The sequence below is a fragment of the Colletotrichum jinshuiense genome, chromosome 7, assembly GCF_051148585.1.
Source record: "Colletotrichum jinshuiense chromosome 7, complete sequence".
Classification (NCBI taxonomy): Eukaryota; Fungi; Ascomycota; class Sordariomycetes; order Glomerellales; family Glomerellaceae; genus Colletotrichum; species Colletotrichum jinshuiense.
Window position 1 is genome coordinate 782,864 of NC_139314.1, and position 11,931 is coordinate 794,794.

The 11,931-nt window shown below is 51.7% G+C and overlaps 4 protein-coding genes across 4 annotated transcripts; 2 read left to right on the top strand and 2 right to left on the bottom strand.

Annotated features, from left to right (window-relative positions):
* Nucleotides 1–297: 297 nt before the first annotated feature.
* On the top strand, nucleotides 298–1,143 carry EsH8_VII_000184 (uncharacterized protein; the record flags this gene model as incomplete). The annotated part of the gene is made up of 1 exon (XM_083270317.1): nucleotides 298–1,143. One exon carries the CDS (start codon nucleotides 298–300, stop codon nucleotides 1,141–1,143), a length of 846 nt encoding a protein of 281 aa, XP_083127874.1.
* A 3,723-nt stretch (nucleotides 1,144–4,866) lies between these two features.
* Nucleotides 4,867–6,540, top strand: EsH8_VII_000185 (NAD(P)/FAD-dependent oxidoreductase; the record flags this gene model as incomplete). The annotated part of the gene is made up of 2 exons (XM_083270318.1): nucleotides 4,867–5,517; nucleotides 5,572–6,540. The coding sequence occupies 2 exons, from the start codon at nucleotides 4,867–4,869 to the stop codon at nucleotides 6,538–6,540; spliced, it is 1,620 nt and encodes a 539-aa protein (XP_083127875.1).
* Nucleotides 6,541–8,198: 1,658 nt separating this feature from the next.
* Nucleotides 8,199–9,098, bottom strand: EsH8_VII_000186 (alpha/beta fold hydrolase; the record flags this gene model as incomplete). The annotated part of the gene is made up of 1 exon (XM_083270319.1): nucleotides 8,199–9,098. The coding sequence occupies one exon, from the start codon at nucleotides 9,096–9,098 to the stop codon at nucleotides 8,199–8,201; it is 900 nt and encodes a 299-aa protein (XP_083127876.1).
* A 579-nt stretch (nucleotides 9,099–9,677) lies between these two features.
* Nucleotides 9,678–11,520, bottom strand: EsH8_VII_000187 (sugar porter family MFS transporter; the record flags this gene model as incomplete). The annotated part of the gene is made up of 5 exons (XM_083270320.1): nucleotides 9,678–10,080; nucleotides 10,137–10,502; nucleotides 10,575–11,277; nucleotides 11,341–11,365; nucleotides 11,437–11,520. The coding sequence occupies 5 exons, from the start codon at nucleotides 11,518–11,520 to the stop codon at nucleotides 9,678–9,680; spliced, it is 1,581 nt and encodes a 526-aa protein (XP_083127877.1).
* Between the last annotated feature and the right edge of the window lie 411 nt (nucleotides 11,521–11,931).

An 11,931-nucleotide genomic window follows, 5' to 3' on the forward strand; every position in this document is an offset into this window, starting at 1 on the left:
CCCTGCTTCTCATCAGCATACATCCCAGTAAAATCATCTCACAATGAAGGTCATCATTCTCGGTCTCTTGAGCTCGCTCGCCTCGGCAGCCAAGTACGATTTCTCTCCTGAGACTTCGACAACTTCTGTCGATGTAAGTCCATTTGCCTCCAATTTACAACTTTAATCACTTACTAACATCTGTTATAAACGAGACAACCATTTCTGTACGAGCCTGGAGCTACACAGTTCGACGGGGGAGTTACAACCTCATTCTGGACATGCTCATTCGTCACGGCTTCAAATGACCACCAATACATGGTCCTGGGTCACACCATGTACGTTGGCGGTATTGGAGTAGCTCGCGCCTCTGTCCTCGATGTCACCGATCCCACTTTCTACGAGATGTACCTCTACACCCAGCCGGCCAACAACACGCAAGTCAACGGGCGTTTCGATGCGACTGTGGGAGGCTGTGGAATCAAGGGTGCTTCTGACAACAACTTGCAATCCATGAACACCTTCAGCCAACACTCTGTCATCAACTACAACATGACATTTAACGACTCGTCAGCCATCCTCTTCAACGGTGGCCTCGGGAAGTTCACCTTCGGCGGAGAAGATTGTACAGAATGGGCCGTTCCCGCCGGTGTCACCACTGGCACCTTAAACGTCCGTGGTCAAGATCTAGCCATCAAGCCTGAGGAGTCCTTCACCTGGTACGACCGCCAGTTCGGTGATGGAGGACTTACCGATGGAAACTACACCTGGTTTCAGATTCACCTCCCCAACAGCTCCATCCGCGCCAGCATCTGGGCCATTGACAACAACGCCAACAACATCACCTTGCCCTCCAGGATCGCAACGTTCAGATATCCCGATGGCAGCCACACTGTATCTGCCTTTGAGTTTCTACCCAACATGGATGCGCCGTACGTGTCTCCCAACACTGGCGTCACCTATCCGACATCCTGGACTTTGGACTTCCCCGGCCAGGGCAACATCACCATCAAGAGCATCCGCGCAGACCAGGAGACTTTCAACGTCACCAGCGGGGGCCCTGCAGCCTACGAGGGCTTTTCCGATGTGGATTTCAACCTGTTTGGTATCAGCGAGAAGGGATTCGGATTGGCCGAGATGGTCGATGGCAAAAAGTCGTCGTAACTTTTGAGCTAAATGGCTCGTTCACATAACCCAGGTTACCTAAGCAGATGCATGGCTTTTCCAAGCCACCAGGCAGTTTAGCTCCTTCGACAGCGACTGTTACGCGTTTCATCTGCGTAATTCGCTAGTCACCTCTTTCCCTTCATACACCTCACATTGTAACCCTTCATGGGTAGTTGTACAACTAGATAGATACTGGCCAGGTCCGGCAGAGAGCAAGACTCTTCAATCCATCTCAAACTGCACCCTGATCAATCTCTGATTTCTCTTTGCCTGCATTGGTAAACTTCTTGACAAGTTCATTTGATGCATAACAGCAATAACAGGTGGCATAACAGTCTATCGAGGTTGCCCATAACTTGCTAAGCCGCCATCGAGCTGGTCCAAAGCTCCTTATGCCAGGCCTCTACCCCCGTGAGAGTATACTTCTTCATCCTGAGATCACCTGCATCTGCAAAAGGCAACGAGGCGATTGATACCACCCGATTCACTGTTCGACCTCCAGTACACCTAGGAGGCCGCCGGTCCTTGCAAGTAGAATATGTAAAGGGTTCCTACGAATGGGCATGGATGCCGGGAGTGGGGCGAACGCCCCGGTTATAAAGTCCAAGACCCTGTCTACTCTGTACACTAGTATCCAAGAGGGGTTACAGAGGCCCGGTCCTTGCCTGGACGTGTTGGCCAATCGATCGACATCAAGCGCACGGATAAACATCGGCCTAGCAACAAAATCAACCTGGCAGACGATAAAGGAGATGGCACTGGGAGAAGTCTGTGGAGACAGACAGTGGCTGGACTGGTCTAAGCAACCTCAGGTGCTCGGGATCCCTCCAGTTCATTTTTGTAATGGAAGGGGGAAAGTCGCTAGGGGATATATTCAAGGGATGAATGCTTTTTCTCGATGATTTCCATTATCTGGTAACATGACCATACTGAAACATTCCGAATTCTGGGGCAGGGGGACGGTCCCAGTTTACGAGCATAAGTACGGAGTACAGTCCCGCAATGCGGCTTCATTTATTCGTCGGAAGCTGTCGCTCGATTACTTCCCATTGTGGTAAGGTCTAAAGGGGCAATCCCACAACAAACTGCTCGGCAAGGACTGGGGCCAGCAGAGTAAGACCGAACTGCATCAACGTTTGAGGCGGAGTAAACGGATACCTCGTCATCATGAGGATTTCGCACTTGACTATCACTTGTGTAAACTCGAGCCTGTCCAGATGCGTGGCCGAAGTGACGTGTGCTGGTTCTTTGGTTCCATTCACCGTTTTAATTGCGTTGGGCGGAGTCATCCGTTTTTCTACGCTTCATTTCTGACAGCAGAGTAGCAATAGAACCGGGAGAGCGTAACACTAGCGAGATTGAATCTAAGTGGTATTTTCCTGGCCGGCAACAGTCGACTGGCTGCTATTCAAACTCCAAGCAAGCTGAAAATCGGACATGTATGTTCTCGCCAGCACAAACCCCTTCCGAGCGATACTAGCCAGAACCATCATGAAGCGACGTTTGTCGTCTGGATTATGTATCTCTAGCGCAATGGCAGACATTAACGGCAAGTGGAAAAGACATTCGCCGCCGACGAAGGCAAGCCTCCGCTCTATGATGGTGAGGGTTGTCAGTGCGTGGGATTCTAGGTGGGGCATCTCATCCGCTGCCGGAGGCTTTCCAAGAGATCCCCATAACGGATCCGTAAAGAGTCGAGCCACTGCAATAATGGTGCAATGATAGAAGGCCGGAAGGATTGAGCTAAACTCCCCAGGGTCATTGGGGTCTGCTATGGGGTTCGAGCAGATTTCGGCCACCATGTCAAGCAGCCCAAGCGCATCTCCAAACACGGCTTTTCCGAATTCTGTCAATGATACACCCATAGATCCCTGCAAAGAGGCAGGATTGGGTCGGTTCGGAAGCCCTGTTTCTACGAGGCTTCGTGCCTCTCCAAGCCACTGTATTGACCTGTAAAGCTGATTAGCTTCCCCTTGTGTTCAATAGATATTTAGTCCTACTAACCGGGCATTACACCTAGCGAGGTGTACTAGGAGCCGAGAGAGCTGGCAAGCGGTGGCTGAGTTTAAATCCTGACTCGGCTCAATCTTGGCGGCCGGCTCATCGAACTGTTTGCTAGCGAGGAAAGTATCTTGATCACACACTAGGGACACAGATGCCTGAATATACTGGTACCCAGCCAACAAGCACATGTCAAACTGTGTCAAAGGCGTTCCGTTGTAGAAAGACGCAACCACATCCTCAGGAAGCAGTTGCAGGACCGAAATTACGCCGTAGCCAGATTCGTCGATCATGATCTAAAAAAGGGTTAGATAGGCATCGCAAAAAGCAATTCTTTAGACCTTACTTCAAAGATGCAACTCAAGACAGTGAGCACTAGAATAAGAGACTTGACCTCAGCGGAACAGTCTCCCGTGCCAGTTATGGTCTTCAAATGGTGACGTATTAAATTTCGCGTCTCTGGATCCCATGAAGGCTTCCTCGTGATGGCATCGTCAGATGGTTCTTCTGTATCATGCAGTCCGGCTCGTCCGATAGATAGAACAAGGAGCCGAACAGGATATGACTTGTCTAAAAAAGGGGCGAGCCTGCAGCGCGAGAAAGGGTCGGTGAACGGGCAAGAACTCCGTTCCACGAGAGCAAAAAACGAGTCGATATACCCTGCATCCGTGTTGGGCATAATGCCCCCCTCGGGTCCTGTAGACCACGTCGAATAAACAAACGCCTCCGGTGCCGAAGGCTCGTTGGGCTCGGTGCACGGCTGCTGGCGCATCTCACAACGCGAACAAGGCCGTTTCCCGTCGCACTGTGGATAATTGATTAATAAACCGTACTTGGGAGAGCTATGTAGGGATGGATACGGATTCACGTACTTTCACTCGCGACTGTTGACAGCTCTGGCATCGATGTCCCTTTCGCCGGACGTCCCTCGGCCCACATGGCTTGCTGCCCCTTCCACCCCTGCCTCTATTGCGGACGGGGAACGACATTACTAGCAAATCATACAGGTGAAGCTGTTGCAATGCCGGATTGGAATATGACGGAGATCAAACGGAACGTGCCATTCAGAGGGGGGGGGGGCTTTGATGGGTTTAAAAGAGCCCCAGGGAAATATGCTCCGGTGGGGCAGTGGGGAACCTTCCGAAAGGAGAAATAATCGAGCGAAATCTTGCATAGGGTCCCGCGGGTACCGCTCCACTAAAAACCAGGCTAAGCCCGGGGCAGGGTATTCCCTGCAATATTACAACCATCTAGCCTCCTAAGCGGTATAGTGCCAGAGTGCCAGCTCCATGCCTAGTGACTTGGCCAGTTAGACCTATTGCTTAACACCCATCGGTTCAAGACCACAATGAACGGCAACTATGCATTTGTAACGTTTTTCTTGCTTCCTTAACGGTCTTGTTGTACTCTGATTGATGCGTGGAGACACCTGCGGCGTTTTCTGTCACCCGCATGGCTGCCACATGGCACCTCCAGCCGACTGCTGCTCACTAAACCAACGCATTCCTGCTGCATGTCCTCTGTTCATGAATCTGACAGGGCGAAAGTCTTGTATACAACACGAGATAACTAGGATAATAATTGCCACCGCTCAGCTAGGCGATTTCGGGCTTTTTGCCCATCTCGGGGATAGTTGGCAATGACAGAACACTATAAAAACGCTGCAGCTCGCCTGCGTAGAGTCACCAAACCATTTCCTTCTTCATACGTGGCGCTGCGATGGGTGCCATCGTTTCTATGCTTCGCGATGTCTTCGAGAGCGTCAGCTTGCTGCTCCTCGGCATTGGTGAGAGTAACGCCACATTCGCTGAAGTACTGGAGAGAGTTCAAAAGCCGCGTCTTCCAGCGACGAATCCGACAAAGTCTTTCTGGCAAGAGAGGGCACCTTTTGCTGAGCTGGTCAACATGCAGTCAGAAAAGTTTCCGGCCTCGGCAGACATCGTCATCATAGGATCCGGAATTTCCGGTGCGAGCATTGCGCATACCATCTTGCGCGAGTCCCGCGCCATGGGAGCTCCCAGAAGAGTTACAATCTTGGAGGGGAGAACCGTTTGTAGCGGTGCCACCGGCAGAAACGGCGGACATATCAAGGTCCCTCCCCATGTCGAATACGCGAAAATGAAGAAGAGATTTGGTGCAGAGAGTGCCAAGAAGATAGTATCATTCATGATGATGCATCTCCCGCTGCTCCTCGAACTAGCGGAGAAGGAGGGACACGGGGTCGCCGAAGCTCGGGAGGTTTTGGCTGTTGATGCCGTCATGGAACCAAACATGTTCTCCAAACTGAAGGAGATGGTAGAGTTACTGAGGACTGATCTGCCAGACATGGCGGAACAGGTTACAGTACTTGAAGGGGGAGCAGCGCAAAATGTAAGCATACGGTGGTGGAATTGTATGGGAACGAGGCTTGCTGATCAATATTAGGATTGTGGCTTAAGCGACCATTGCGTAGGGGCGATCTCATACCCTTCGGGAGCCATGTGGCCGTATAGATTGGTAACCTCAATCTTACACTCCCTCCTGTCCGAGTTTCCGGGCCAGATTTCTATCGAAACAGGCACCATGGTTGAGGGGATCCAGGCTGCTGGGAATGCCGAGACGCCCTTCCTGTTGACCACCTGTCGCGGAGATATCTTGGCAGCTCATGTGATTCACGCTTCGGATGCCTTCGCGTCCAATCTCGTTCCTGAGCTAAAGGGCAAGCTCTTCCCCATACGAGGTCACATGTCCGCCCAAAGACCGGGAAAGGCATTCCCACACCATAATGGGGATATCTCATGGGCCTTCGTGGGCAAGTCAGACTACGAGTATGTCACGCAGCGACCCGGTTTCCCGGATATGGAAGACGGCATAGGAGGCGAAATCATGGTCGGTGGCGGCACCGCTCATGCTGATGATGGTGTCATGGGAGAAGCTGGACAATGGGGGGACGATCGGACCAATTATGGTGTTGCGGCATACTTGGGCGGTATTTTGCCCATAGCATTCAACCAGAGATGCTGGGGCCAGGATGCCGACGGCTCGAGAGTCAAACGCGTCTGGACTGGCTGTATGGGGTTCACAGCTGACGCGTTGCCGTTAGTGGGAAAGCTCCATCCGAGCCTTACGAAGCGACCCGTACCAGCAAAAGGTTCAGGAAGCCTCCAGCCCGCCAGTGGTACACCGGAGCCTGCGGAATGGATTTCCGCAGGTTTCAACGGTTCGGGAATGGTTGTTGCGTGGCTTAGTGGAGTTGCGACTGGCTTGATGGTCCTGGGGCGTGAGAATGTGGAATCTAAAGGAGAAGCCGGTCGACCCAAGGGCATCGTGGCGGATTGGTTCCCCAAAGAATTTGAGTGTACGACATCGCGCGTCTTCCAGCAGAGTATATATAGGTTACCAAAACTACTCTAAACGGCGACCTGACGGAACCCACGAACAAACCATCAAACACCTGCAGGCAGAGCGATTCATACCAGGCCACTAAAACCTGGGGTCGTCGTCCTGGCACTTGTGTGCTGCCTTACTACCATCTATGCTCCTGTGATAGCCGAATTAAAAGTATCGGGCATACCGCTCGACCATAAACTCAAAATAGAGCGCCCTCCGGAGGTCGGAAGTACAAATAGGCCTTACGTAGCATCTGACAAAAGGCATGCTGCAGGCCGCTAAACAGTGTGGGCGATGCGCCTAGTCGTACACTAAGAGGTCTTCGATCCTATTCTTTGCCTCGGTAAATGGAAATGCTATCCGTCTGGAATAAGAGAACACTGTCTGCGAAATCCAGATGCTCTCATAACCATGACTTATTAAAGAACTGCGAAACAGAGCTGCTATTGCTCATTTGCGTCTCCTTCGAAAGGAACCGTATCTGAAATCTAGCATCTCCGACTTTATGGCGGAAAAGTATGCTTTCTGGGAACTTCCAGATCCCTTCGATCGTAAAGAGGACGGTTGTCCATGAAGGTCATAGAACCAAAGAACAGTGATGATGGGTGGGTACAAGGTGGTCCGAGTTTTGATCGTCAAGCGAGACCAAGAACACGTCGGGCGTTAATGTTCTCTCTTGGCGAGACCGAGACCGAGACCGAATACGTAAGCTTGAATACAAAAAATTGACAGCTCATCTTAATCTCAAGGTGTGTCACTGTTGTTAATGAACGAATAAGTCCTGGTTTTGACCGCTATTGGAATTAGAACTGTGTCATAACGCCCCGCTTTCACGGTGCACCGGTGCTATCTTCATCACCGCTCACTAGGACTGAATATTAATAGTATTGTTCGCCACACGTTTCGTATAAATGTTTTCTTAGGCCGTAATCTAGCTTCAAATTCCATCTTCCCATGTTCTCATTACTTTGTTTCAGGACAACGAGCGGTATCACACATTCTGCTGCTGTGGTGCATATCACGGCAGCTCAAAAACCAGCGATTCGGCGCCAAACTAGGACGATCCAACCTCCGGCCTTTTTCAAAAGAGCGCGAAGCAGCTGCAAAGGCCACGTAGGCCAGAAGCCATGGTTTGCACTAGATGTAGGCAGCAACAAAACATCTACTGCAGTACCGGATGGGAGTGGGGCAGAGACAAGGCTGTAGTAACCTTTGGTGACCAGGAATTGACCATTACCCAATTGGCGTAGCTACGCAGGTAATTTCAGCGTTAGCTTTTACGGTAGACAAGATGTGGGTCCTGGATACGCTGTAGTTTGGATTCGAGAACTATTGGAGCTGTAGAGGCACTTTCTTTAGCACGCCAGTAGAAGAAATTAAATCCGGCGAAAGACAGCGTGGATAGTTAAGGCGGCAGATGAGCGTCTCGCACTAACACCCAGTACGTACGTTAGTAACAGAGGAAGAAGACGATGGTGGATAAAAGGTAAGTTTCCAGTCAGTTAGCCCATGTACTTGAATGAAGAAGTTCGTGCTCGCAATGTTAGTCATTATAGAAAACATTAGCCAAATCATTACTTGGTCCTGTATTTGTGATTATCGAAAAAGTTTTCGCTTGTTCATCATGTTATGAATCTTCCAACTACGCAGCTGATACCGATGATCATACCTCACTGTTCCTTCTACACGAAGAACTCTGTGATCGCCCTAACCACATCCGCCGGCGCTTGTTCAGGGATGTAGTGTCCGGACTCAATGCTGTGGCCCTTCACCGAGATATCCTGGACTGCAACTTTTTGCCATTCCCTAATGGCGTCAAAACCATTCTCAATCACGCCGTACTTGCTCCAAATTACCATCAGAGGCGATTGGATCAATCTCCCAGCCTCTAGATCTGCCTCCGCCTCCTCAAGATCCAACGTCGCACTGGCCCGGTAGTCGTTACACATGGCATGCACCGCCGCCGGCTGCTCCAGAACACTGGCATAATACTCAAAGTTGTCCTTGTCGAAGATCTCCTTGGACTGGGGCCCTCCTAGAAACAATTCTGCAAACTTTCTCGGCGCTGCATTAATGAGGGTCTCCGGGATGGGGTGCTGCTGGATCAAAAAGAACCAGTGGAAGTAGGCTTTCGCGAAGTCGAAGTCCGTCGACCTGTACATGGCCAGCGTCGGGCAGATATCGAGGAAAATAGCTTTACGTGTTCGATCCGGGAAGTCAACACACAGCTTATGTGCAACACGGGCGCCGCGGTCATGGGCGCAGACGAAGAACGGCCTGTTGGCGTAGCCGAGGTGGTCCATGACGGCTATGCAGTCGCGCGCCATCGCGCTCTTGGCGTAGGAGGCTATATCCGCTGGTTTTGATGATTCGCCGTATCCGCGGATATCGATGGCGATGACGGTGTATCGGTCAGTGATTTTCTCGGCGATTCGGTGCCAGACGTGATGGCTTTGGGGGCAGCCATGGATGAAAAGGAGGGGTGGGAGTGAGGACGTCGAGTTGCCGCTCTTAATGCCGTAGATAGTCACCTCCGGCGACTTCTGCGTCGTGACGGTGAACGACTGAAATCCCTCAAACATGTTTTGTTATATTTTCAAATACAATGATGATGGATGTGTGATGTTGGGTTTGTAGTTTTATTACGTCTTTAAGGGACAGCTATCGCTTTTATCCCAGAGAAGGCAGTCTCATGCCAAGTAAACCAAGGCCATCAACATCCTGTATATCCACAATTTTGAGTTTACTGTCAGCTAGGGCAGGTTGGCGACACCTTGGCTACAACTCTCGGGAGAATACCCGTGGCCCCACACCCTAGACTGTATACGTGTACTTGGTGGTTCTTCAAGGACAGCAAAGCATTCAGTCTGCATCTTGGGAGCTTGAGGACACTTTTCAACCCATAGGTGCGGCATTCGGTTTCGCAATCGCCAACCGCAACCCTGCGCCTGAGTTTTCGGGGTTAGTGGACTGAGATATCCGAGAGGAGAGCGCTTGAATAAAAGCAAATAGCCGAAGAAAAGGCGTCGAACGAATATTTCAATTTACGTATATCTCTAAACCCTGAACGGCTTACACTTTGAACGTAGGGCTTGATTAAGTAATATCGAGGCCAAAACAGACAAGGCATTTTAGATAGTTGAGAAGTCAAATTCGCTTGATTACTTCTCAGGATCATCCAGGGCTTGGGCTTTTGTCTGAGCCGCCTCTTCTTCGCCGTAATGAATTCCATGCTCGACCTCGGCCAGCTGCGCACCAAATCCGGATGTCTGATAGCTGCGGAAATTTCGAACCGAAACCTTCTTGTGGAACAGCTCGTCAAGCTCTTCCAAGCTGCGGAAGCCAGTCTCTGGGTAGAGGAAGAAGGTCCATAGCGCGGCGGCAATCGAGAAGCTTCCGTAGACGAATCCGACGCGGCCCTGGAGATTGCCGTACCCCGAGTCTTGCATGAATGGGTTGATGAACGTGACGAGGATAGATACGCAGAAACCGCTAAACGTGGCGATTGTGATTGTCTTTTCTCGAAGCTGCAGAGTTGGCACCTCGGCGGTGACAATCCAGACACTGTTGTTTCCATCCGGTCAGCCGCGTTCGTGTATCATCGCAAGGGAAATACTTACCAGCTGCTCCAGCCAACAGCCGCCGAGAACTGCCAAATAAACAGAGCCGCGACAGCTCCTCGGGTTCCGGCGTCGTTGTTTGCAAAGTTATAGCCCTTGACGATGGATACGACGTACATGCACAGAGCCATGACAATGGCGTTGATAATGAGCATCCACCGACGGCCGAATCGATCGGGCAGGTAAAAGGCGAAAGCGCTTGCGATGGTTTGCACGAACAAGAGCAACACGATGATTTCGTACTCGTTCTGGATTCCAATTGTCTGGAAGAAAACCACGGCGTACGAGGACATGAATGAGCTGCCTTGGGCCTGTTGCAGGCACTGGACGCCAGTAGCGATCAGGGTTCGGCGCAGGTTAGAGCCCCTTCAAAGACTGCGCGTCAGCTCACGGCAATGATGAGGGATGGCGTTGGTGTAAGATTGCTCAACCACTTACTTGACACAGTCAGCCCAGGTGCTGCTGAAGTGAGCCTTGTTCTCCTCCTCGGAAGCGTTGATCAGCTCAATCTCCCGCTCGACCATGTCGCGGGGTGTGCTGGAACGCAGAGTCGCCAGAGACTCGATGGCTTCGGCCTGGCGGCCTCTGCCCAGAAGCCATCTAGGGCTCTCGGGAATCATGAAAGACCCGGGGACGAAGACGATGGGGACCACGAATTGGAGAAGAATGGTGGTGCGGTACGCCCACTGGTCATCTCGGTTGTGCATGCCCCAGTTGCAAGTGTTGATGAGGACCGCGCCGACGCCGATAAAGAACTGATAGCAGTTGACGAGCGTGCCTCTAATTGACAGCGGTGCAACCTCGGCCAGATAGGCGGGTATGGTGTTGGCCAGGACTCCCAGGGCCAAGGAGTTGATGATTCGGCCCGCCACGATTTGCCAGTACGAGTCGATGGTCGCACTCTGGATGAGGATGCCGATGATGGAGACGACCGACGACCCGCGGAAGGTGTTGAGGCGGCCGTACTTGTTGCCCACGAAACCAGAGATGAGCGCACCGATGGCGAGACCTGCCGTCGGCGGCGCACTGCCTACGGATTGCCAGGTTGAAGGGATGGACCACGAGTTGGTCTCAGGGTCGAAGACGCCAAAGGCCTTCTTGAACTCCTTCATGCCCAGCATTCCGGACCAGAATCCGTAGTCTGTAGCATTTTGTGTTAGAAACAGTTGGTGCAGTGCGGTGTAGTCGAGGGGGGCAAACATACCTGCGCCGAAACCGAGGCCGCCCAACTGTGAAGCAGCTGGTCAGTACTGCATTTCTCATCCATTCTTTGTCAGAGAGCCGCGCAGAAGATGCTTACCGAGCAGAAGATGCAAGCTAGGAACAACCTCATGGTCATCTCCCTGGCGATATCCGCCTCCTTGAGTCTCTGTAGGATGCCCATCTCAAGACTAGACGATGCGATGACTGGGTCTGTTGGGAAAAAATGTGGTTTGCGTCAGATACCGCCGAGTCCTCAGGATGGATGATCGACGTGAATGGACAGCCGGCAGCCTGCTTCATATAGAACGGCGGCGGTTCACCGAAGCTGGATGTCGGGTATCGCACGCTCGTGGCGACTTGTGTCTCCCCCGGCTGATGTTGAACTAAAGACTTCCTTATCAAAATGTCGAACATGGCACTCTCGTAGCGATGGTTATCTCCCCTAGCGCAGGTCTCCACCCTTATCAACCCCGTAGCGTTTGTTATCTTCCCCAGGTTATGCCAACTTAAGACACGCTTAAACACGCCTAAACACGCCTAAATGTGCGCAGCGCCAAGACAGGATGATGCCTGTTCGGAAACCAACTGGAAA